Source organism: Oncorhynchus mykiss, chromosome 15 (genome assembly GCF_013265735.2).
Source record: "Oncorhynchus mykiss isolate Arlee chromosome 15, USDA_OmykA_1.1, whole genome shotgun sequence".
Lineage (NCBI taxonomy): Eukaryota > Metazoa > Chordata > Actinopteri > Salmoniformes > Salmonidae > Oncorhynchus > Oncorhynchus mykiss.
In genome coordinates, this window is record NC_048579.1 from 81503210 (window position 1) to 81526173 (window position 22964).

The 22964-nt window shown below is 46.5% G+C and overlaps 1 protein-coding gene across 2 annotated transcripts; it reads left to right on the plus strand.

The window, feature by feature from the left end:
- Positions 1 to 306: 306 nt before the first annotated feature.
- LOC118938885 (adipocyte plasma membrane-associated protein-like) lies at positions 307 to 22792 on the plus strand. Of its 2 annotated transcripts, XM_036945526.1 has the most exons (9): positions 310 to 567; positions 4086 to 4175; positions 7060 to 7181; positions 7550 to 7648; positions 10610 to 10762; positions 16085 to 16200; positions 16275 to 16435; positions 16701 to 16896; positions 22546 to 22792. In XM_036945526.1, exons 1-9 carry the CDS (start codon positions 485 to 487, stop codon positions 22750 to 22752), a joined length of 1227 nt encoding a protein of 408 aa, XP_036801421.1. In that variant the 5' UTR covers positions 310 to 484; the 3' UTR covers positions 22753 to 22792. The 2 variants fall into 2 exon arrangements, with proteins under 2 accessions (XP_036801422.1, XP_036801421.1); XM_036945527.1 differs by lacking the exon at positions 4086 to 4175 and having other exon boundaries at positions 307 to 567.
- Positions 22793 to 22964: the final 172 nt, after the last annotated feature.

Here is a 22964-nt window from a genome sequence, read left to right on the forward strand (position 1 = left end):
CAACCTGTGTGTCCTGTTCGTGCTGGTGTGGGGGTATAACATCAACCTGTGTGTCCTGGTCGTGCTGGTGTGGGGGTATAACATCAACCTGTGTGTCCTGGTCGTGCTGGTGTAGGGGTATAATATCAACCTGTGTGTCCTGGTCGTGCTGGTGTGGGGGTATAGCATCAACCTGTTGTTTACAAAGCATGTGACAAATAAAAGTTGACTTGGAAACAGCCTGTTCAGTCCCAGGGCCTGTCAGGTGGCTCCCCCTAGTGGCTAAACAATATCATGATAGTTGAGGAAGAAGAAAACATGGTAAATAAACCTCCCCCAGTCCGTCTCACTCCTCCCCTTCCAGTCTTCTGTCCTCTGGATGAACTCTTTTTAAAATCACTCACTCTCAGTCCCCACACACACACACTCACTCTCAGTCTCTCTCAGCTGAAACAGACTACCTCTCTCCCGCGGCGCTCACCAGAACAGAAAACTACTTTCCTTCATGGCGGCGAGTCTCACCGGAGACAGGATCCAACCGGACTGTGATCTAACCGGACGGGCGCGAGCTGCAGAGGGATTCACTATGTAAGTTTTTACCGGAGTTGTTTTGCTTTGTGATAAAACAATAATGTAGTTACGTGAACGATTTTAAGCATGAGTCTACTTGTCCCTCAAAAACAAGTTCGTAGAGTAACTGTCTTTTTGGTAGACAGGCTACTGCTGGATGAATGACCACAGTCATGTTTTGGTAGACAGGCTACTGCTGGATGAATGACCACAGTCATGTTTTGGTAGACAGGCTACTGCTGGATGAATGACCACAGTCATGTTTTGGTAGACAGGCTACTGCTAGATGAATGATCACAGTCATGTTTTGGTAGATAGGCTACTGCTGGATGAATGACCACAGTCATGTTTTGGTAGACAGGCTACTGCTGGATGAATGACCACAGTCATGTTTTGGTAGATAGGCTACTGCTGGATGAATGACCACAGTCATGTTTTGGTAGACAGGCTACTGCTGGATGAATGACCACAGTCATGTTTTGGTAGATAGGCTACTGCTAGATGAATGACCACAGTCATGTTTTGGTAGATAGGCTACTGCTGGATGAATGACCACAGTCATGTTTTGGTAGATAGGCTACTGCTGGATGAATGACCACAGTCATGTTTTGGTAGACAGGCTACTGCTGGATGAATGACCACAGTCATGTTTTGGTAGATAGGCTACTGCTAGATGAATGACCACAGTCATGTTTTGGTAGATAGGCTACTGCTAGATGAATGACCACAGTCATGTTTTGGTAGATAGGCTACTGCTAGATGAATGACCACAGTCATGTTTTGGTAGATAGGCTACTGCTAGATGAATGACCACAGTCATGTTTTGGTAGATAGGCTACTGCTGGATGAATGACCACAGTCATGTTTTGGTAGATAGGCTACTGCTGGATGAATGACCACAGTCATGTTTTGGTAGACAGGCTACTGCTGGATGAATGACCACAGTCATGTTTTGGTAGATAGGCTACTGCTAGATGAATGACCACAGTCATGTTTTGGTAGATAGGCTACTGCTGGATGAATGACCACAGTCATGTTTTGGTAGATGGGCTACTGCTGGATGAATGCCAGTCAGATATGGGATAAGGGATAACATACTGTACCATTGCCCTGTAGCCAGTCAGATAAGGGATAACATACTGTACCATTGCCCTGTAGCCAGACAGATAAGGGATAACATACTGTACCATTGTCCTGTAGCAAGACAGATAAGGGATAACATATTGTACCATTGCCCTGTAGCCAGACAGATAAGGGATAACATACTGTACCATTGCCCTGTAGCCAGACAGATAAGGGATAACATACTGTACCATTGCCCTGTAGCCAGACAGATAAGGGATAACATATTGTACCATTGCCCTGTAGCCAGACAGATAAGGGATAACATACTGTACCATTGCCCTGTAGCCAGACAGATAAGGGATAAGATACTGTACCATTGCCCTGTAGCCAGGGTGGTGGGGTAGCAGGGTGGTGTGGTGGGGTAGCAGGGTGGTGTGGTGGGGGAGCAGGGTGGTGGAGTGGGGGGTGTTGGTGGAGTGGGGGGTGTTGGTGGAGTGGGGGGTGGTGGTGGAGTGGGGGGTGGTGCAACTCAATGTTAGGACTGTGTTCTTAATGTTTTGTCCAGTCAGTGTACATGTGATATCTGTTGTGTTGTCTCTTGTCTTCAGGCTAGGGAAGAGAGGGATATTAGTGGTCCTGATATCTGTTGTGTTGTCTCTTGTCTTCAGGCTAGGGAAGAGAGGGATATTAGTGGTCCTGATACAGTGCCTTGCGAAAGTATTCGGCCCCCTTGAACTTTGCGACCATTTGCCACATTTCAGGCTTCAAACATAAAGATATAAAACTGTATTTTTTTGTGAAGAATCAACAACAAGTGGGACACAATCATGAAGTGGAACGACATTTATTGGATATTTCAAACTTTTTTAACAAATCAAAAACTGAAAAATTGGGCGTGCAAAATTATTCAGCCCCCTTAAGTTAATACTTTGTAGCGCCACCTTTTGCTGCGATTACAGCTGTAAGTCGCTTGGGGTATGTCTCTATCAGTTTTGCACATCGAGAGACTGAAATGTTTTCCCATTCCTCCTTGCAAAACAGCTCGAGCTCAGTGAGGTTGGATGGAGAGCATTTGTGAACAGCAGTTTTCAGTTCTTTCCACAGATTCTCGATTGGATTCAGGTCTGGACTTTGACTTGGCCATTCTAACACCTGGATATGTTTATTTTTGAACCATTCCATTGTAGATTTTGCTTTATGTTTTGGATCATTGTCTTGTTGGAAGACAAATCTCCGTCCCAGTCTCAGGTCTTTTGCAGACTCCATCAGGTTTTCTTCCAGAATGGTCCTGTATTTGGCTCCATCCATCTTCCCATCAATTTTAACCATCTTCCCTGTCCCTGCTGAAGAAAAGCAGGCCCAAACCATGATGCTGCCACTACCATGTTTGACAGTGGGGATGGTGTGTTCAGCTGTATTGCTTTTACGCCAAACATAACGTTTTGCATTGTTGACAAAAAGTTCAATTTTGGTTTCATCTGACCAGAGCACCTTCTTTCACATGTTTGGTGTGTCTCCCAGGTGGCTTGTGGCAAACTTTAAACAACACTTTTTATGGATATCTTTAAGAAATGGCTTTCTTCTTGACACTCTTCCATAAAGGCCAGATTTGTGCAATATACGACTGATTGTTGTCCTATGGACAGAGTCTCCCACCTTAGCTGTAGATCTCTGCAGTTCATCCAGAGTGATCATGGGCCTCTTGGCTGCATCTCTGATCAGTCTTCTCCTTGTATGAGCTGAAAGTTTAGAGGGACGGCCAGGTCATGGTAGATTTGCAGTGGTCTGATACTACTTCCATTTCAATATTATCGCTTGCACAGTGCTCCTTGGGATGTTTAAAGCTTGGGAAATCTTTTTGTATCCAAATCCGGCTTTAAACTTCTTTACAACAGTATCTCGGACCTGCCTGGTGTGTTCCCTGTTCTTCATGATGCTCTCTGCGCTTTTAACGGACCTCTGAGACTATCACAGTGCAGGTGCATTTATACGGAGACTTGATTACACACAGGTGGATTGTATTTATCATCATTAGTCATTTAGGTCAACATTGGATCATTCAAAGATCCTCACTGAACCTCTGGAGAGAGTTTGCTGCACTGAAAGTAAAGGGGCTGAATAATTTTGCACGCCCAATTTTTCAGTTTTTGATTTGTTAAAAAAGTTTGTAATATCCAATAAATGTCGTTCCACTTCATGATTGTGTCCCACTTGTTGTTGATTCTTCACAAAAAAATACAGTTTTATATCTTTATGTTTGAAGCCTGAAATGTGGCAAAAGGTCGCAAAGTTCAAGGGGGCCAAATACTTTCGCAAGGCACTGTATCTGTTGTGTTGTCTCTTGTCTTCAGGCTAGGGAAGAGAGGGATATTAGTGGTCCTGATATCTGTTGTGTTGTCTCTTGTCTTCAGGCTAGGGAAGAGAGGGATATTAGTGGTCCTGATATCTGTTGTGTTGTCTCTTGTCTTCAGGCTAGGGAAGAGAGGGATATCAGTGGTCCTGCTATCGGTGGCTGTAGGGGTCTACCTCCTCCCCTCACCCATAAACCCTCAGCCTTACATGTAAGTACAGACACACCACACCGGCTCTGATGCTCGTCGGCTTGCAAACTAATACTCACGTCCGTAGCCATGAAGTGCTTTGAAAGGCTGGTCATGGCTCACATCAACACCATCATCCCAGAAACACTAGAGCCACCCTCATTTGCATACCGCCCCGACAGATCCACAGATGATGCAATCTCTATTGCACTCCACCCTGCTCTTTCCCACCTGGACAAAAGGAACACCTGTGTGAGAATGCTGTTCATTGACTACAGCTCAGCGTTCAACACCATAGCGCCCTCAAAGCTCATCACTAAGCTAAGGACCCTGGGACTAAACACCTCCCTCTGCAACTGGATCCTGGACTTCCTGACGGGCCGCCCCTAGGTGGTAAGGGTAGTTAACAACACATCCGCCACGCTGATCCTCAACACGGGGGCCCCTCAGGGGTGCGTGCTCAGTCCCCTCCTGTACTCCCTGTTCACTCATGACTGCACTGCCAGGCACGACTCCTACACCATCATTAAGTTTGCTGATGACACAACGGTGGTAGGCCTGATCACCGACAACGATGAGACAGACTATAGGGAGGAGATCAGAGACCTGGCCGTGTGGTGCCAGGACAACAACCTCTCCCTCAACGTGATCAAGACAAAGGAGATGATTGTGGACTACAGGAAAAGGAGGACCGAGCACACCCCCATTCTCATCGACGGGGCTGTAGTGGAGCAGGTTGAGAGCTTCAAGTTCCTTGATGTCCACATCACCAACAAACTATCATGGTCCAAACACACCATGACAGTCGTGAAGCGGGCACGACAAAACTTATTCCCCCTCAGGAAACTGAAAAGATTTGGCATGGGTCCTGAGATCCTCAAAAGGTTCTACAGCTGCACCATTGAGAGTTGCATCACCGCCAGACTTGCTAATCTGGTACCTCTTGCCGTGCGGTAGCAGAGAGAACAGTCTGTGACTAGGGTGACTGGTTTCATCACCGCCTGGTAATGCAACTGCTCGACTTCCGACCACAAGGCACTACAGAGGGTAGTGCGTACGACCTAGTACATCACTGGGGCCAAGCTTCCTGCTTTCCAGGACCTCTATACCAGGCGATGCCAGAGGAAGGCCCTAAAAATGGTCAAAGGCCCCAGCCACCCTAGTCACAGACTGTTCTCTCTGCTACCGCACGGCAAGCGGTACCAGAATAGCAAGTCTGGATCCAAAAGGCTCCTTAACAGCTTCTACCCCCAAGCCATCAGACTGCTGAACAGCTTCTACCTCCAAGCCATCAGGCTGCTAAACAGCTTCTACCTCCAAGCCATCAGGCTGCTAAACAGCTTCTACCCCCAAGCCAACAGACTGCTGAACAGCTTCTCCCCCCAAGCCATCAGGCTCCTTAACAGCTTCTACCCCCAAGCCATCAGGCTCCTGAACAGCTTCTACCCCCAAGCCATCAGGCTCCTTAACAGCTTCTACCCCCAAGCCATCAGGCTCCTTAACAGCTTCTACCCCCAGGCCATCAGGCTGCTGAACAGCTTCTACCCCCAAGCCATCAGACTGCTGAACAGCTTCTACCCACAAGCCATTAGACTGCTGAACAGCTTCCACCCTCAAGCCATCAGACTGCTGAACAGCTTCTACCCCCAAGCCATCAGACTGCTGAACAGCTTCTACCCCCAAGCCATCAGACTGCTGAACAGCTTCTTCCCCCAAGCCATCAGACTGCTGAACAGCTTCTACCTCCAAGCCATCAGACTGCTGAACAGCTTCTACCTCCAAGCCATCAGACTGCTGAACAGCTTCTACCCCCAAACCATCAGACTGCTGAGCAGCTTCTACCCCCAAACCATCAGACTGCTGAACAGCTTCTACCCCCAAGCCATCAGACTGCTGAACAGCTTCTACCCACCAAGCCATCAGACTGCTGAACAGCTTCTACCCCCAAACCATCAGACTGCTGAGCAGCTTCTACCCCCAAACCATCAGACTGCTGAACAGCTTCTACCCCCAAGCCATCAGGCTGCTGAACAGCTTCTACCCCCAAACCATCAGACTGCTGAGCAGCTTCTACCCCCAAACCATCAGACTGCTGAACAGCTTCTACCCCCAAGCCATCAGACTGCTGAACAGCTTCTACCCACCAAGCCATCAGACTGCTGAACAGCTTCTACCTCCAAGCCATCAGACTGCTGAACAGCTTCTACCCCCAAGCCATCAGACTGCTGAACAGCTTCCACCCCCAAGCCATCAGACTGCTGAACAGCTTCTACCCCCAAGCCATCAGACTCCTGAACAGCTTCTACCCCCAAGCCATCAGACTCCTGAACAGCTTCTAAACAGTTAATCAAACGGCCACTGGACTATTTACATTGATCCCCTTCGTGTTTACGCTGTTGTTACTTGCTGTTTATTATCTATGCATAGTCACATGTACATATAACCTCATTACTAACCTGTACCCCCACACATTGACCCCGGTACAGGTACCACCTGTATATAGCCTCATTACTAACCTGTACCCCCACACATTGACTCGGTACAGGTACCACCTGTATATAGCCTCGTTATTGTTATTTTATTGTGTAGGGGGTTAAGGATTATTGGAGTTGAAGAGTTGTGTTTTGAGACAGGTTGGTGTTATCAGAGGGAAACAGTTTAGGGGTTAAGGGTTAAAGGTTATTGTCTGTCAGTTTAGGGGTTAAAGATTATTGTCTGTCAGTTTAGGGGTTAAAGGTTATTGTCTGTCAGTTTAGGGGTTAAAGGTTATTGTCTGTCAGTTTAGGGGTTAAATGTTATTGTCTGTCAGTTTAGGGGGTAAAGGTTATTGTCTGTCAGTTTAAGGGTTAAAGGTTATTGTCTGTCAGTTTAGGGGGTAAAGGGTTAAATAATTATTGTCTGTCAGATTCAAGGGACCCCCTCCGCTCCTGGAGGGCCCGCTGGCTGTCAACACCAGACTACAGAACGGACGCAGGCTGTTCACTGGACAACTGCATGGACCAGAATCCTTCACTGCGGACCCGGAGGGTAAGAACTCTTGTCTGAGTTGTTTTTCATTCAGCATGTTTTAATTGAATCCTGTCTGTTGGTCTTTCATTCAGCATGTTTTAATTGAATCCTGTCTGTTGGTCATTCATTCAGCATGTTTTAATTGAATCCTGTCTGTTGGTCTTTCATTCAGCATGTTTTAATTGAATCCTGTCTGTTGGTCTTTCATTCAGCATGTTTTAATTGAATCCTGTCTGTTGGTCTTTCATTCAGCATGTTTTAATTGAATCCTGTCTGTTGGTCTTTCATCCGCCTCCTCAGTGTTTATATGACCTTTGAGTGGAAATACCTTTTTAGAACTATGTGGCCTGTCTGACCCCTGACCTCTAACCTCTGGTGTCTCCTAGGTAACGTGTACACAGGGACGGTGGATGGGAAGCTGTGGAGGATCCATCAGGAGACTCTAACCCTCATCACCCACATGGGACAGGACTTACAGGAGTGTGGTCAGTAACTAACTAACTAACTAACTAACCAACCCTAACGCTAACTAACTACCCAACCCTAACGCTAACTAACGAACCAACGCTAACTAACCCTAACTCATCACCCACGTGGGACGGGACTTACAGGAGTGTGGTCAGTAATTAACTAACTAACTAACTAACTAACTAACTAACTTACCCTAACTCATCACCCACGTGGGACAGGACTTACAGGAGTGCGGTCAGTAACTAACTAACTAACCCTAACTCATCACCCACGTAACTAACTGACTAACTAACTAACTAACTAACTAACTAACTAACTAACTAACTCATCACCCACGTGGGACATGACTTACACGAGTGGTCAGTAACTAACTAACCCTAACGCATCACCCACGTGGGACAGGACTTACAGGAATGTGGTCAGTAACTAACTAACTAACTAACTAACCCTAACTCATCACCCACCCTAACTCATCACCCACGTGGGACAGGACTTACAGGAGTGTGGTCAGTAACTAACTAACCCTAACTCATCACCCACATGGGACAGGACTTACAGGAGTGTGGTCAGTAACTAACTCCCCCTACTGTATTACCTCCTGCTGAGCAGCGCGCCCCTACTGTATTACCTCACGCTGAGCAGCGCGCCCCTACTGTATTACCTCACGCTGAGCAGCACTCCCCCTACTGTATTACCTCACGCTGAGCAGCACGCCCCATACTGTATTACCTCACGCTGAGCAGCACTCCCCCTACTGTATTACCTCACGCTGAGCAGCACTCCCCCTATCTGGCTAGCTAACAATTCTTCGTGGCTATCTGGCTAGCTAACAATTCTTTGTGGCTATCTGGCTAGCTAACAATTATTTGTGGCTATCTGGCTAGCTAACAATTCTTCGTGGCTATCTGGCTAGCTAACAATTCTTCGTGGCTATCTGGCTAGCTAACAATTCTTCGTGGCTATCTGGCTAGCTAACAATTCTTCGTGGCTATCTGGCTAGCTAACAATTCTTCGTGGCTATCTGGCTAGCTAACAATTCTTCGTGGCTATCTGGCTAGCTAACAATTCTTCGTGGCTATCTGGCTAGCTAACAATTCTTCGTGGCTATCTGGCTAGCTAACAATTCTTCGTGGCTATCTGGCTAGCTCACAGTTCTTCATGGCTATCTGGCTAGCTGACAGTAGTAGGAGTGTGGTCAGTAATTATAGCAGGCTTATTGATGTATGATGGAATCTGTCTGGGGTCTACAGGGCTGTGTTCAGTTCAGTAGGTATGAAACAGGTGAGAAAACATTTAGAAAAGGAGGAGGACCTGAATATTACAGATGTTCTGTGACCCGTGGTGTGGAACACTGACTCTTCTGTTGGGAAGTGTTTAGCTGTGGGAACGTGTTCTGTTCAGATCTCTGTTGATGTGGCCGGCAGCCGATTGTCTTCCTCGGAGCTCTGGCCAAAACAGACGTTTGTGTGTGTGCCAGGTTGTGTGTGTGTGTCAGGTTGTGTGTGTGTGTGTGTGTCAGGTTGTGTGTGTGTGTGTGTGTCAGGTTGTGTGTGTGTGTGTGTGTGTCAGGTTGTGTGTGTGTGTGTCAGGTTGTGTGTGTCAGGTTGTGTGTGTGTGTTTGTGTGTGTGTGTCAGGTTGTGTGTGTGTGTGTGTGTCAGGTTGTGTGTGTGTGTGTCAGGTTGTGTGTGTGTGTGTGTCAGGTTGTGTGTGTGTGTGTGTCAGGTTGTGTGTGTGTGTGTGTCAGGTTGTGTGTGTGTGTGTGTGTCAGGTTGTGTGTGTGTGTGTCAGGTTGTGTGTGTGTGTCAGGTTGTGTGTGTGTGTCAGGTTGTGTGTGTGTGTGTGTGTGTGTCAGGTTGTGTGTGTGTGTGTGTGTGTGTCAGGTTGTGTGTGTGTGTCAGGTTGTGTGTGTGTGTCAGGTTGTGTTAGAGACGCTCTAGTAAATCTCTAGAAATCCTCTGATGTTGTTCCAGACGGGAGATGGAGAGACCGAAAGAGGGCAGGACAGACTGTGATGTTATCTCTGTTGGTCCTCTAGGTAGCAGGACAGACTGTGATGTTATCTCTGTTGGTCCTCTAGGTAGCAGGACAGACTGTGATGTTATCTCTGTTGGTCCTCTAGGTAGCAGGACAGACTGATGTTATCTCTGTTGGTCCTCTAGGTAGCAGGACAGACTGTGTTATCTCTGTTGGTCCTCTAGGTAGCAGGACAGACTGTGTTATCTCTGTTGGTCCTCTAGGTAGCAGGACAGACTATGATGTTATCTCTGTTGGTCCTCTAGGTAGCAGGACAGACTGATGTTATCTCTGTTGGTCCTCTAGGTAGCAGGACAGACTGTGATGTTATCTCTGTTGGTCCTCTAGGTAGCAGGACAGACTGTGTTATCTCTGTTGGTCCTCTAGGTAGCAGGACAGACTGTGATGTTATCTCTGTTGGTCCTCTAGGTAGCAGGACAGACTGATGTTATCTCTGTTGGTCCTCTAGGTAGCAGGACAGACTGATGTTATCTCTGTTGGTCATCTAGGTAGCAGGACAGACTGTGATGTTATCTCTGTTGGTCCTCTAGGTAGCAGGACAGACTGTGATGTTATCTCTGTTGGTCCACTAGGTAGCAGGACAGACTGATGTTATCTCTGTTGGTCCTCTAGGTAGCAGGACAGACTGATGTTATCTCTGTTGGTCCTCTAGGTAGCAGGACAGACTGTGTTATCTCTGTTGGTCCTCTAGGTAGCAGGACAGACTGTGATGTTATCTCTGTTGGTCCTCTAGGTAGCAGGACAGACTGTGTTATCTCTGTTGGTCCTCTAGGTAGCAGGACAGACTGTGATGTTATCTCTGTTGGTCCTCTAGGTAGCAGGACAGACTGTGATGTTATCTCTGTTGGTCCTCTAGGTAGCAGGACAGACTGTGATGTTATCTCTGTTGGTCCTCTAGGTAGCAGGACAGACTGTGATGTTATCTCTGTTGGTCCACTAGGTAGCAGGACAGACTATGAGCCAGTCTGTGGTCGTCCTCATGGTGTGCGGTTGGACAGTGGTGGTCAGCTGATCGTAGCGGACTCCTACTTTGGGCTGTTTTCTGTTGACCCCCAGACTGGACACAAGACCCTGCTACTGGACAGCAAGACAGGTAACATCCCCTATCCCCAGACTGGACACAAGACCCTGCTACTGGACAGCAAGACAGGTAACATCCCCTATCCCCAGACTGGACACAAGACCCTGCTACTGGACAGCAAGACAGGTAACATCCCCTATCCCCAGACTGGACACAAGACCCTGCTACTGGACAGCAAGACAGGTAACATCCCCTATCCCCAGACTGGACAAAAGACCCTGCTACTGGACAGCAAGACAGGTAACATCCCCTATCCCCAGACTGGACACAAGACCCTGCTACTGGACAGCAAGACAGGTAACATCCCCTATCCCCAGACTGGACACAAGACCCTGCTACTGGACAGCAAGACAGGTAACATCCCCTATCCCCAGACTGGACACAAGACCCTGCTACTGGACAGCAAGACAGGTAACATCCCCTATCCCCAGACTGGACACAAGACCCTGCTACTGGACAGCAAGACAGGTAACATCCCCTATCCCCAGACTGGACAAAAGACCCTGCTACTGGACAGCAAGACAGGTAACATCCCCTATCCCCAGACTGGACAAAAGACCCTGCTACTGGACAGCAAGACAGGTAACATCCCCTATCCCCAGACTGGACACAAGACCCTGCTACTGGACAGCAAGACAGGTAACATCCCCTATCCCCAGACTGGACACAAGACCCTGCTACTGGACAGCAACACGGTTAACCCCTGACCCCTAACCTGCAGACTGGACACAAGACCCTGCTACTGGACAGCAACACAGTTGACAGGTAACCCCCAGACTGGACACAAGACCCTGCTACTGGACAGCAACACTGTTGACCCCTGACCCCTAACCCCCAGACTGGACACCATAGTCTGCTACTGGACAGCAAACAAGGTCTGATCATTCACAGTCTAACCCCTAACCTTAACTCTGACTGGACAGCAGGTCTGACAGTCTAACCTTAACTCTGACTGGACAGCAGGTCTGACAGTCTAACCCCTAACTTTAACTCTGACTGGACAGCAGGTCTGACAGTCTAACCTTAACTCTGACTGGACAGCAGGTCTGACAGTCTAACCCCTAACCTTAACTCTGACTGGACAGCAGGTCTGACAGTCTAACCCCTAACCTTAACTCTGACTGGACAGCAGGTCTGACAGTCTAACCTTAACTCTGACTGGACAGCAGGTCTGACAGTCTAACCCCTAACTTTAACTCTGACTGGACAGCAGGTCTGACAGTCTAACCTTAACTCTGACTGGACAGCAGGTCTGACAGTCTAACCCCTAACCTTAACTCTGACTAGACAGCAGGTCTGACAGTCTAACCCCTAACCTTAACTCTGACTGGACAGCAGGTCTGACAGTCTAACCCCTAACCTTAACTCTGACTAGACAGCAGGTCTGACAGTCTAACCCCTAACCTTAACTCTGACTGGACAGCAGGTCTGACAGTCTAACCTTAACTCTGACTGGACAGCAGGTCTGACAGTCTAACCCCTAACCTTAACTCTGACTAGACAGCAGGTCTGACAGTCTAACCCCTAACCTTAACTCTGACTGGACAGCAAGTCTGACAGTCTAACCCCTAACCTTAACTCTGACTAGACAGCAGGTCTGACAGTCTAACCCCTAACCTTAACTCTGACTGGACAGCAGGTCTGACAGTCTAACCTTAACTCTGACTGGACAGCAGGTCTGACAGTCTAACCTTAACTCTGACTGGACAGCAGGTCTGACAGTCTAACCCCTAACCTTAACTCTGACTGGACAGCAGGTCTGACAGTCTAACCCCTAACCTTATCTCTGATTGGACAGCAGGTCTGACATCCTAACCTTATCTCTGACTGGACAGCAGGTCTGACAGTCTAACCTTCACTCTGACTGGACAGCAGGTCTGACAGTCTAACCCCTAACCTTAACTCTGACTGGACAGCAGGTCTGACAGTCTAACCCCTAACCTTAACTCTGACTGGACAGCAGGTCTGACAGTCTAACCTTAACTCTGACTGGACAGCAGGTCTGACAGTCTAACCCCTAACCTTAACTCTGACTAGACAGCAGGTCTGACAGTCTAACCCCTAACCTTAACTCTGACTGGACAGCAGGTCTGACAGTCTAACCCCTAACCTTATCTCTGACTGGACAGCAGGTCTGACAGTCTAATCCCTAACCTTATCTCTGACTGGACAGCAGGTCTGACAGTCTAACCCCTAACCTTATCTCTGACTGGACAGCAGGTCTGACAGTCTAACCCCTAACCTTAACTCTGACTAGACAGCAGGTCTGACAGCCTAACCTTAACTCTGACTGGACAGCAGGTCTGACAGTCTAACCCCTAACCTTAACTCTGACTGGACAGCAGGTCTGACAGCCTAACCTTAACTCTGACTGGACAGCAGGTCTGACAGTCTAACCCCTAACCTTAACTCTGACTGGACAGCAGGTCTGACAGTCTAACCCCTAACCTTAACTCTGACTGGACAGCAGGTCTGACAGCCTAACCTTAACTCTGACTGGACAGCAGGTCTGACAGTCTAACCTTAACTCTGACTGGACAGCAGGTCTGACAGCCTAACCTTAACTCTGACTGGACAGCAGGTCTGACAGTCTAACCCCTAACCTTAACTCTGACTGGACAGCAGGTCTGACAGTCTAACCCCTAACCTTATCTCTGACTGGACAGCAGGTCTGACAGTCTAACCCCTAACCTTATCTCTGACTGGACAGCAGGTCTGACAGTCTAACCCCTAACCTTATCTCTGACTGGACAGCAGGTCTGACAGTCTAACCCCTAACCTTAACTCTGACTAGACAGCAGGTCTGACAGTCTAACCTTAACTCTGACTAGACAGCAGGTCTGACTGTCTAACCCCTAACCTTAACTCTGACTGGACAGCAAGTCTGACAGTCTAACCCCTAACCTTAACTGTGACTGGACAGCAGGTCTGACAGTCTAACCTTAACTCTGACTGGACAGCAGGTCTGACAGTCTAACCTTAACTCTGACTAGACAGCTGGTCTGACAGTCTAACCTTAACTCTGACTGGACAGCAGGTCTGACAGTCTAACCTTAACTCTGACTAGACAGCTGGTCTGACAGTCTAACCTTAACTCTGACTGGACAGCAGGTCTGACAGTCTAACCTCATCTCTGACTGGACAGCAGGTCTGACAGTCTAACCCCTAACCTTAACTGTGACTGGACAGCAGGTCTGACAGTCTAACCTTAACTCTGACTGGACATCAGGTCTGACAGTCTAACCTTGACTCTGTCTGGACAGCACGTCTGACAGTCTAACCCCTAACCTTAACTCTGACTGGACAGCAGGTCAGACAGTCTAACCTTAACTCTGACTAGACAGCAGGTCTGACAGTCTAACCCCTAACCTTAACACTGACTGGACAACAGGTCAGACAGTCTAACCTTAACTCTGACTAGACAGCAGGTCTGACCCCTAACCTTAACTCTGACTGGACAGCAGGTCAGACAGTCTAACCTTAACTCTGACTGGACAGCAGGTCTGACAGTCTAACCCCTAACCTTAACTCTGATTGGACAGCAGGTCTGACAGTCTAACCTTAACTCTGACTAGACAGCAGGTCTGACAGTCTAACCTTAACTCTGACTGGACAGCAGGTCTGACAGTCTAACCCCTAACCTTAACTCTGACTAGACAGCTGGTCTGACAGTCTAACCTTAACTCTGACTAGACAGCAGGTCTGACAGTCTAACCCCTAACCTTAACTCTGACTAGACAGCTGGTCTGACAGTCTAACCTTAACTCTGACTAGACAGCTGGTCTGACAGTCTAACCTTAACTCTGACTAGACAGCTGGTCTGACAGTCTAACCTTAACTCTGACTGGACAGCAGGTCTGACAGTCTAACCTTAACTCTGACTGGACAGCAGGTCTGACAGTCTAACCTTAACTCTGACTGGACAGCAGGTCTGACAGTCTAACCTTAACTCTGACTGGACAGCAGGTCTGACAGTCTAACCTTAACTCTGACTGGACAGCAGGTTCTAACATATAGAAATATATAAATATAAACATACAGTGGTGAGAACAAGTATTTGAAAAATCGGCAGTGTTTCCTACTTACAAAGCATGTAGAGGTCTATAATTTTCATCATAGGTACACTTCAACTGTGAGAGACGGAATCAAAAATCCAGAAAATCACATTGTATGTTTTTTAAGTAATGTCTCCAAGAACACAGTGGCCTCCATCATTCTTAAATGGAAGAAGTTTGGAACCACCAAGACTCTTCCTAGAGCTGGCCGCCCGGCCAAACTGAGCAATCGGGAGAAGGGCCTTGGTCAGGGAGGTGACTGAGAACCCAATGGTCACTCTGACAGAGCTCCAGAGTTCCTCTGTGGAAATAACCTTCCAGAAGGACAACCATCTCTGCAGCACTCCACCAATCAGGCCTTATGGAGTTTGCAAAAAGGCACCTAAAGGACTCTGAGACCATGAGAAACAAGATTCTCTGGTCTGATGAAACCAAGATTGAACTCTTTGGCCTGAATGCCAAGCGTCACATCTGGAGGAAACCTGGCACAATCCTTACGGTGAAGCATGGTGGTGGCAGCATCATGCTGTGGGGGTGTTTTTCAGCTATAGGGACTGGGAGACTAGTCAGGATCGAGGGAAAGATGAACGGAGCAAAATACAGAACGAAGCATATCTCTGGAGAGACCTGAAAATAGCTGTGCAGCGACGCTCCCCATCCAACCTGACAGCGCTTGAGAGGATCTGCAGAGAAGAATGGGAGATCCTCCCCAAATACAGGTGTGCCAAGCTTGTAGCATCATATCTAAGAAGACTCAAGGCTGTAATCTCTGACAAAGGTGCTTCAACAAAGTACTGAATAAAGGGTCTGAATACTTATGTAAATGTGATATTTCCATATTTTATTTGTAGTAAATTATCAAAAATGTTTTTGCTTTGTCATTATGGGGTATTGTGATGTTATTATGGGTTATTGTGATGTCATTATGGGTTATTGTGATGTCATTATGTGTTATTGTGGTGTCATTATGGGTTATTGTGGTGTCATTATAGGGTATTGTGATGTCATTATAGGGTATTGTGATGTCATTATGGGGTATTGTGATGTCATTATGGGGTATTGTGATGTCATTATGGGGTATTGTGATGTCATTATGGGGTATTGTGATGTCATTATGGGGTATTGTGATGTCATTATGGGGTATTGTGTGTTGATTGAGTGGATTTAAAAAAATATATATATATTTTATAATAAGGCTATAAAGCAACAAAATGTGGTAAGTCAGGCTTGTGAGGCTAATATATATCCAGTTAACAAATGTAATATCTTTGTGCTCTAGGAGCTGACGGGGTTCCGTTTGCGTTCCTGAACGGGTTGGAGATCTCCTCTCAGACTGGGATCATTTACTTTACAGACTCCTCCTCTCGCTGGGGACGACGACACGTCAAACTAGAGGTCTGTCGCTCTGTACTCCTACAAATCACCCTTCTTCTTTATACGCTCTATAACCCCTGACCTCTAACGTCTAGGTGATAGAGACGAACGCTCTGGGTCGTCTCCTGACCTTTGACCCCGTGTCAGGGCATGTGGGTGTCCTACTGGATGGTCTCTACATGCCCAATGGCATCGCCCTGTCACCTGACGAGAGCTTCCTGCTGCTGGCCGAGACCAGCATCGGGTGTATCCTCAGGTACACACACACACACACACACACACACCAACGGAGGACAGTGTTTTCCATACTAACTGTCCTTCCTGTGTTTTTCCTTTTAACATGTAAATATCATTATGTTATCAGAGGTGGCTGATCAGCAGGACAGAGGAACCCTAACCCTCACAGTACAGAAAGGCCTTTTTGTTCTATGACAATCATTGTCCTCCCTCCCTCCAGATACTGGCTGAAAGGCCTTTTGTTTGAATGACTCATGGTTCCTTTTCTCTCTCTACCTCTGTAGGTACTGGCTGAAAGGCCCCAAGGCTGGCACCAAGGAGGTCATCATGAACAATATGCCAGGTTACCCTGACAACATCCGCCTTAGCGACCGTGGAACCTTCCTGGTTGGCCTAACGACCACACGCTTCAGGAAGCTCATGCCTCCATTCCTGGACCTGATTGGTCCGTACCCAGCGGTCAAACGCTTTCTGGCTAAGGTTAGTTTCACCATCATCATCATCATCAATGTGTTGTAGACTTCTCTCCCAGGCCCCTGTGTTGTTGATCTCTCTCCCAGGCCTCTGTGTTGTAGCCCTCTCTCCCAGGCCTCTGTGTTGTAGACCTCTCTCCCAGGCCCCTGTGTTGTTGACCTCTCTCCCAGGCCCCTGTGTGGTTGACCTCTCTCCCACACCTCTGTGTTGTAGACCTCTCTCCCAGGCCCCTGTGGTAGACCTCTCCCCCACACCTCTGTGTTGTAGACCTCTCTCCCAGGCCCCTGTGATGTAGATCTCTCTCCCAGGCCCCTGTGTTGTTGACCTCTCTCCCAGGCCCCTGTGTTGTAGCCCTCTCTCCCAGGCCCCTGTGTTGTTGACCTCTCTCCCACACCTCTGTGTTGTAGACCTCTCTCCCAGGCCCCTGTGGTAGACCTCTCTCCCAGGCCCTGTTTTGTAGACCTCTCTCCCACACCTCTGTGTTGTAGACCTCTCTCCCAGGCCCCTGTGTTGTAGCCCTCTCTCCCAGGCCTCTGTGTTGTAGACCTCTCTCCCAGGCCCCTGTGTGGTAGACCTCTCTCCCAGGCCCCTGTGTGGTAGACCTCTCTCCCAGGCCCCTGTGTTGTTGACCTCTCTCCCATTCCCCTGTGTTGTTGACCTCTCTCCCAGGCCCCTGTGTTGTAGCCCTCTCTCCCAGGCCCCTGTGTTGTAGCCCTCTCTCCCAGGCCCCTGTGTTGTTGACCTCTCTCCCAGGCCCCTGTGTTGTTGACCTCTCTCCCAGGCCCCTGTGTTGTAGCCCTCTCTCCCAGGCCCCTGTGTGTTCTTTGTTCCAGGCTGCAGTGAGACTAGAGAGAGTAATCTGAGAGGACAGAGAGCCTCCATCGAGAGATGACTCAGACAGCAACATGATACAGTGCCTTGTTAAAATATTCACCCCCGTTGGCGTTTTTCCTATTTTGTTCCATTACAACCTGTAATTTCAATTGATTTGTATTTGGATTGCATGTAATGGACCTACACAAAATAGTTCAAATCGGTGAAGTGAAACGAAAATAACTTCAATAAATGTAACAGAAATTCAAATGGAAAAGTGGTGGGTACATATGTATTCACCCCCTCTGCTGTGAAGCCCCTACATAAGATCTGGTGCAACCAATTACCTTCAGAAGTCACATCATTAGTTCAATAAAGTCCAACTGTGTGCAATCTAAGAGTCACATGATCTGTCACATGATCTACGTGTATATATACACCTGGTCTGAAAGGCCCCACTAAGCAAGGGGCACCATGAAGACCAAGGAGCTCTCCAAACAGGTCAGGGACAAAGTTGTGGAGAAGTACTGATCAGGGTTGGATTATAAAACAATATCAGAAACTTTGAACATCCCACGGAGCGCCATTAAATCCATTATTAAAACATGAATATGGCACCACACCACAACAAACCTGCCAAGAGAGGGCCCCCCACCAAAACTCACAGACCAGGCAAGGAGGGCATTAATCAGAGAGGCAACAAAGAGACCAAAGATAACCCTGAAGGAGCTGCAAAGCTCTACAGCAGAGATGGGAGAATCTGTCCATAGGACCACTTTAAGCCGTACACTCCACAGAGCTGGGCTTTACGGAAGAGTGGTCAGAAAAAAAGCCATTGCTTAAAGAAAAAATAAGCAAATATGTTTGGTGTTTGCCACAAAGCATGTGGGAGACTCCCCAAACATATGGAAGAAGGTACTCTGGCTAGATGAGACTAAAATGTAGCTTTTTGGCCATCAAGGACAACGCTATGCCTGGCGCAATCCCAACACCTCTCATCATCCGAGAACACCATCCCCACAGTGAAGCATGGTGGTGGCAACATCATGCTGTGGGGATGTTTTTCATCAGCAGGGAAACTGGTCAGAATTGAAGGAATGATGGATGGCGCTAAATACAGGGAAATTCTTGAGGGAAACCTGTTACAGTCTTCCAGAGATTTGAGACTGGGACGGAGGTTCACCTTCCAGCAGGACAATGACCCTAAGCATACTGCTAAAGCAACACTTGGGTGGTTTAAGGGGAAACATTTAAATGTAACATTTAACATTTAAACATTTTAAATGCCTAGTCAAATCCCAGGCCTCAATCCATTTGAGAATCTGTGGTATGACTTAAAGATTGCTGTACACCAGCGGAACCCATCCAACTTGAAGGAGCTGGAACAGTTTTGCCTTGAAGAATGGGCAGAAATCCCAGTGGCTAGATGTGCCAAGCTTATAGAGACATACCCCAAGATACTTGCAGCTGTAATTGCTGCAAAAGGGTTAGGCTCTACAAAGTTTTGACCTTGGGGGGGATGAATAGTTTTGCACGTTCAAGTTCTGTTTTTTTTGTCTTATTTCTTGTTTCTTTCACAATAACAAATATTTTGCATCTTCAAAGTGGGCGGCATGTTGTGTAAATCAAATGACACAAAACCCACCAAAAATCTATTTTAATTCCAGGTTGTAAGGCAACGAAATGGGAAAAACACCAAGGGGTGAATACTTGGTCAAGCCGCTGTATTCTAGCAGAGATAAATACTAGAGATAATTCAGACAGCAACATGGTGTTCTAGAGGAGATAAATACAAGAGATAATTCAGACAGCAACATGGTGTTCTAGAGGAGATAAATACAAGAGATAATTCAGACAGCAACATGGTGTTCTAGAGGAGATAAATACAAGAGATAATTCAGACAGCAACATGGTGTTCTAGAGGAGATAAATTCAAGAGATAATTCAGACAGCAACATGGTGTTCTAGAGGAGATAAATACAATAGATAATTCAGACAGCAACATGGTGTTCTAGTGGAGATAAATACAAGAGATAATTCAGACAGCAACATGGTGTTCTAGAGGAGATAAATACAAGAGATAATTCAGACAGCAACATGGTGTTCTAGCAGAGATAAATACAATAGATAATTCAGACAGCAACATGGTGTTCTAGAGGAGATAAATACAAGAGATAATTCAGACAGCAACATGGTGTTCTAGTGGAGATAAATACAAGAGATAATTCAGACAGCAACATGGTGTTCTAGAGGAGATAAATACAAGAGATAATTCAGACAGCAACATGGTGTTCTAGTAGAGATAAATACAAGATATAATTCAGACAGCAACATGGTGTTCTAGCAGAGATAAATACAAGAGATAATTCAGACAGCAACATGGTGTTCTAGTAGAGATAAATACAAGAGATAATTCAGACAGCAACATGGTGTTCTAGAGGAGATAAATACAAGAGATAATTCAGACAGCAACATGGTGTTCTAGAGGAGATAAATACAAGAGATAATTCAGACAGCAACATGGTGTTCTAGTAGAGATAAATACAAGAGATAATTCAGACAGCAACATGGTGTTCTAGAGGAGATAAATACAAGAGATAATTCAGACAGCAACATGGTGTTCTAGTAGAGATAAATACAAGAGATAATTCAGACAGCAACATGGTGTTCTAGAGGAGATAAATACAAGAGATAATTCAGACAGCAACATGGTGTTCTAGTAGAGATAAATACAAGAGATAATTCAGACAGCAACATGGTGTTCTAGCAGAGATAAATACAAGAGATAATTCAGACAGCAACATGGTGTTCTAGCAGAGATAAATACAAGAGATAATTCAAACAGCAACATGGTGTTCTAGTAGAGATAAATACAAGAGATAATTCAGACAGCAACATGGTGTTCTAGTAGAGATAAATACAAGAGATAATTCAGACAGCAACATGGTGTTCTAGTAGAGATAAATACAAGAGATAATTCAGACAGCAACATGGTGTTCTAGGAGAGATAAATACAAGAGATAATTCAGACAGCAACATGGTGTTCTAGAGGAGATAAATACAAGAGATAATTCAGACAGCAACATGGTATTCTAGAGGAGATAAATACAAGAGATAATTCAGACAGCAACATGGTGTTCTAGAGGAGATAAATACTAGAGATAATTCAGACAGCAACATGGTGTTCTAGAGGAGATAAATACAAGAGATAATTCAGACAGCAACATGGTGTTCTAGAGGAGATAAATACAAGAGATAATTCAGACAGCAACATGGTGTTCTAGAGGAGATAAATACAAGAGATAATTCAGACAGCAACATGGTGTTCTAGAGGAGATAAATACAAGAGATAATTCAGACAGCAACATGGTGTTCTAGAGGAGATAAATACAAGAGATAATTCAGACAGCAACATGGTGTTCTAGAGGAGATAAATACAAGAGATAATTCAGACAGCAACATGGTGTTCTAGTAGAGATAAATACAAGAGATAATTCAGACAGCAACATGGTGTTCTAGTAGAGATAAATACAAGAGATAACTCAGACAGCAACATGGTGTTCTAGAGGAGATAAATACAAGAGATAATTCAGACAGCAACATGGTGTTCTAGCAGAGATAAATACAAGAGATAATTCAGACAGCAACATGGTGTTCTAGAGGAGATAAATACAAGAGATAATTCAGACAGCAACATGGTGTTCTAGTAGAGATAAATACAAGAGATAACTCAGACAGCAACATGGTGTTCTAGAGGAGATAAATACAAGAGATAATTCAGACAGCAACATGGTGTTCTAGCAGAGATAAATACAAGAGATAATTCAGACAGCAACATGGTGTTCTAGAGGAGATAAATACAAGAGATAATTCAGACAGCAACATGGTGTTCTAGCAGAGATAAATACAAGAGATAATTCAGACAGCAACATGGTGTTCTAGCAGAGATAAATACAAGAGATAATTCAGACAGCAACATGGTGTTCTAGTGGAGATAAATACAAGAGATAATTCAGACAGCAACATGGTGTTCTAGTGGAGATAAATACAAGAGATAATTCAGACAGCAACATGGTGTTCTAGTGGAGATAAATACAAGAGATAATTCAGACAGCAACATGGTGTTCTAGAGGAGATAATGTATGTAAACAGTACTGTTCTGGAATGTACAATGCTATAGTAATATTATAGTACAGTGGTATAATACTAACAGTAAAGTCTGTTCCCTTTGTGTTCTGGTGGATGTTTCCAGGAATATACACTTAGTGGACAAAACATTAAGAACACCTGCTCTTTCCATGACATAGCTTTCACCTGAATTCACCTGGTCAGTCTATGATCCCTTATTGATGTCACTTGTTAAATCCACTTCAGAGTAGATGAAGGAGAGGAGACGGGTTGAAGAAGGATTTTTAAGCCTTGAGACAATGGAGACATGGATTGTGTCTGTGTGCCATTCAGAGGGTGAATAGACAAGACAACATGTTGAAGTGTCTGAACGGGTTATGGTAGTAGGTGCCAGGAGCACCGGTTTGGGTCAAGAACTGCAATGTTGCTGGTTCACACTCTCAACAGTGTCCCGTGTGTATCAACCATCATCCACCACCTAAAGCACATCCGACGTGACACAACAGTGGGAAGCATTGGAGTCGACATGGGCCAGCATCCCTGTGGAACGCTTTCAACACCTTGTAGTCCACGCCCGACGAATTGAGGCTGTTCTGAGGGCTAAAGGGGAGGAGCAACTCAATATGAGGAAGGTGTTCTTAATGTTTTGTCCAGTGTATTTCTATGATAAAATGACATATTAAAGCCCGGAGCTTGTGTTCTGTTTTCTTCCAGGTGGTTCCTCTGAGCTGGTACAACATGCTGTTGCCTAGATACGGCCTGGTGTTGGAGTTGGACGGGGAAGGGGAGGTGCTGGGGAGTCTCCATGACCCTACAGGCAGCCTGACCTGGGCCGTCAGCGACGCGTTCTCCCACCAGGGGAGACTCTACCTGGGTAGCACCGACCTGCCCTTCCTTCCTGTCCTGGAGGACTGGAGCTAACCACTAACTTCTGCTGCAGGCCTCTCATACTAGGCCTGGGGGGTGGTGGCTGGGGGGGAGTTAAAGTTAACTGACTGTGACGTGTCCAGACTGCAGCAGGCCTCTCATACTAGGCCTGGGGGGTGGCTGGGGGGGAGTTAAAGTTAACTGACTGTGACGTGTCCAGACTGCAGCAGGCCTCTCATACTAGGCCTGGGGGGGGGGAGTTAACT

Coding starts and splice junctions, on each gene's coding strand:
- LOC118938885 (XM_036945526.1), top strand. CDS start 485: ATGGCGGCGAGTCTCACCGGAGACAGGATCCAACCGGACTGTGATCTA. Junction 7,182..7,549: donor CTTCACTGCGGACCCGGAGG/GTAAGAACTCTT, acceptor GGTGTCTCCTAG/GTAACGTGTACACAGGGACG. Junction 10,763..16,084: donor GCTACTGGACAGCAAGACAG/GTAACATCCCCT, acceptor TTTGTGCTCTAG/GAGCTGACGGGGTTCCGTTT.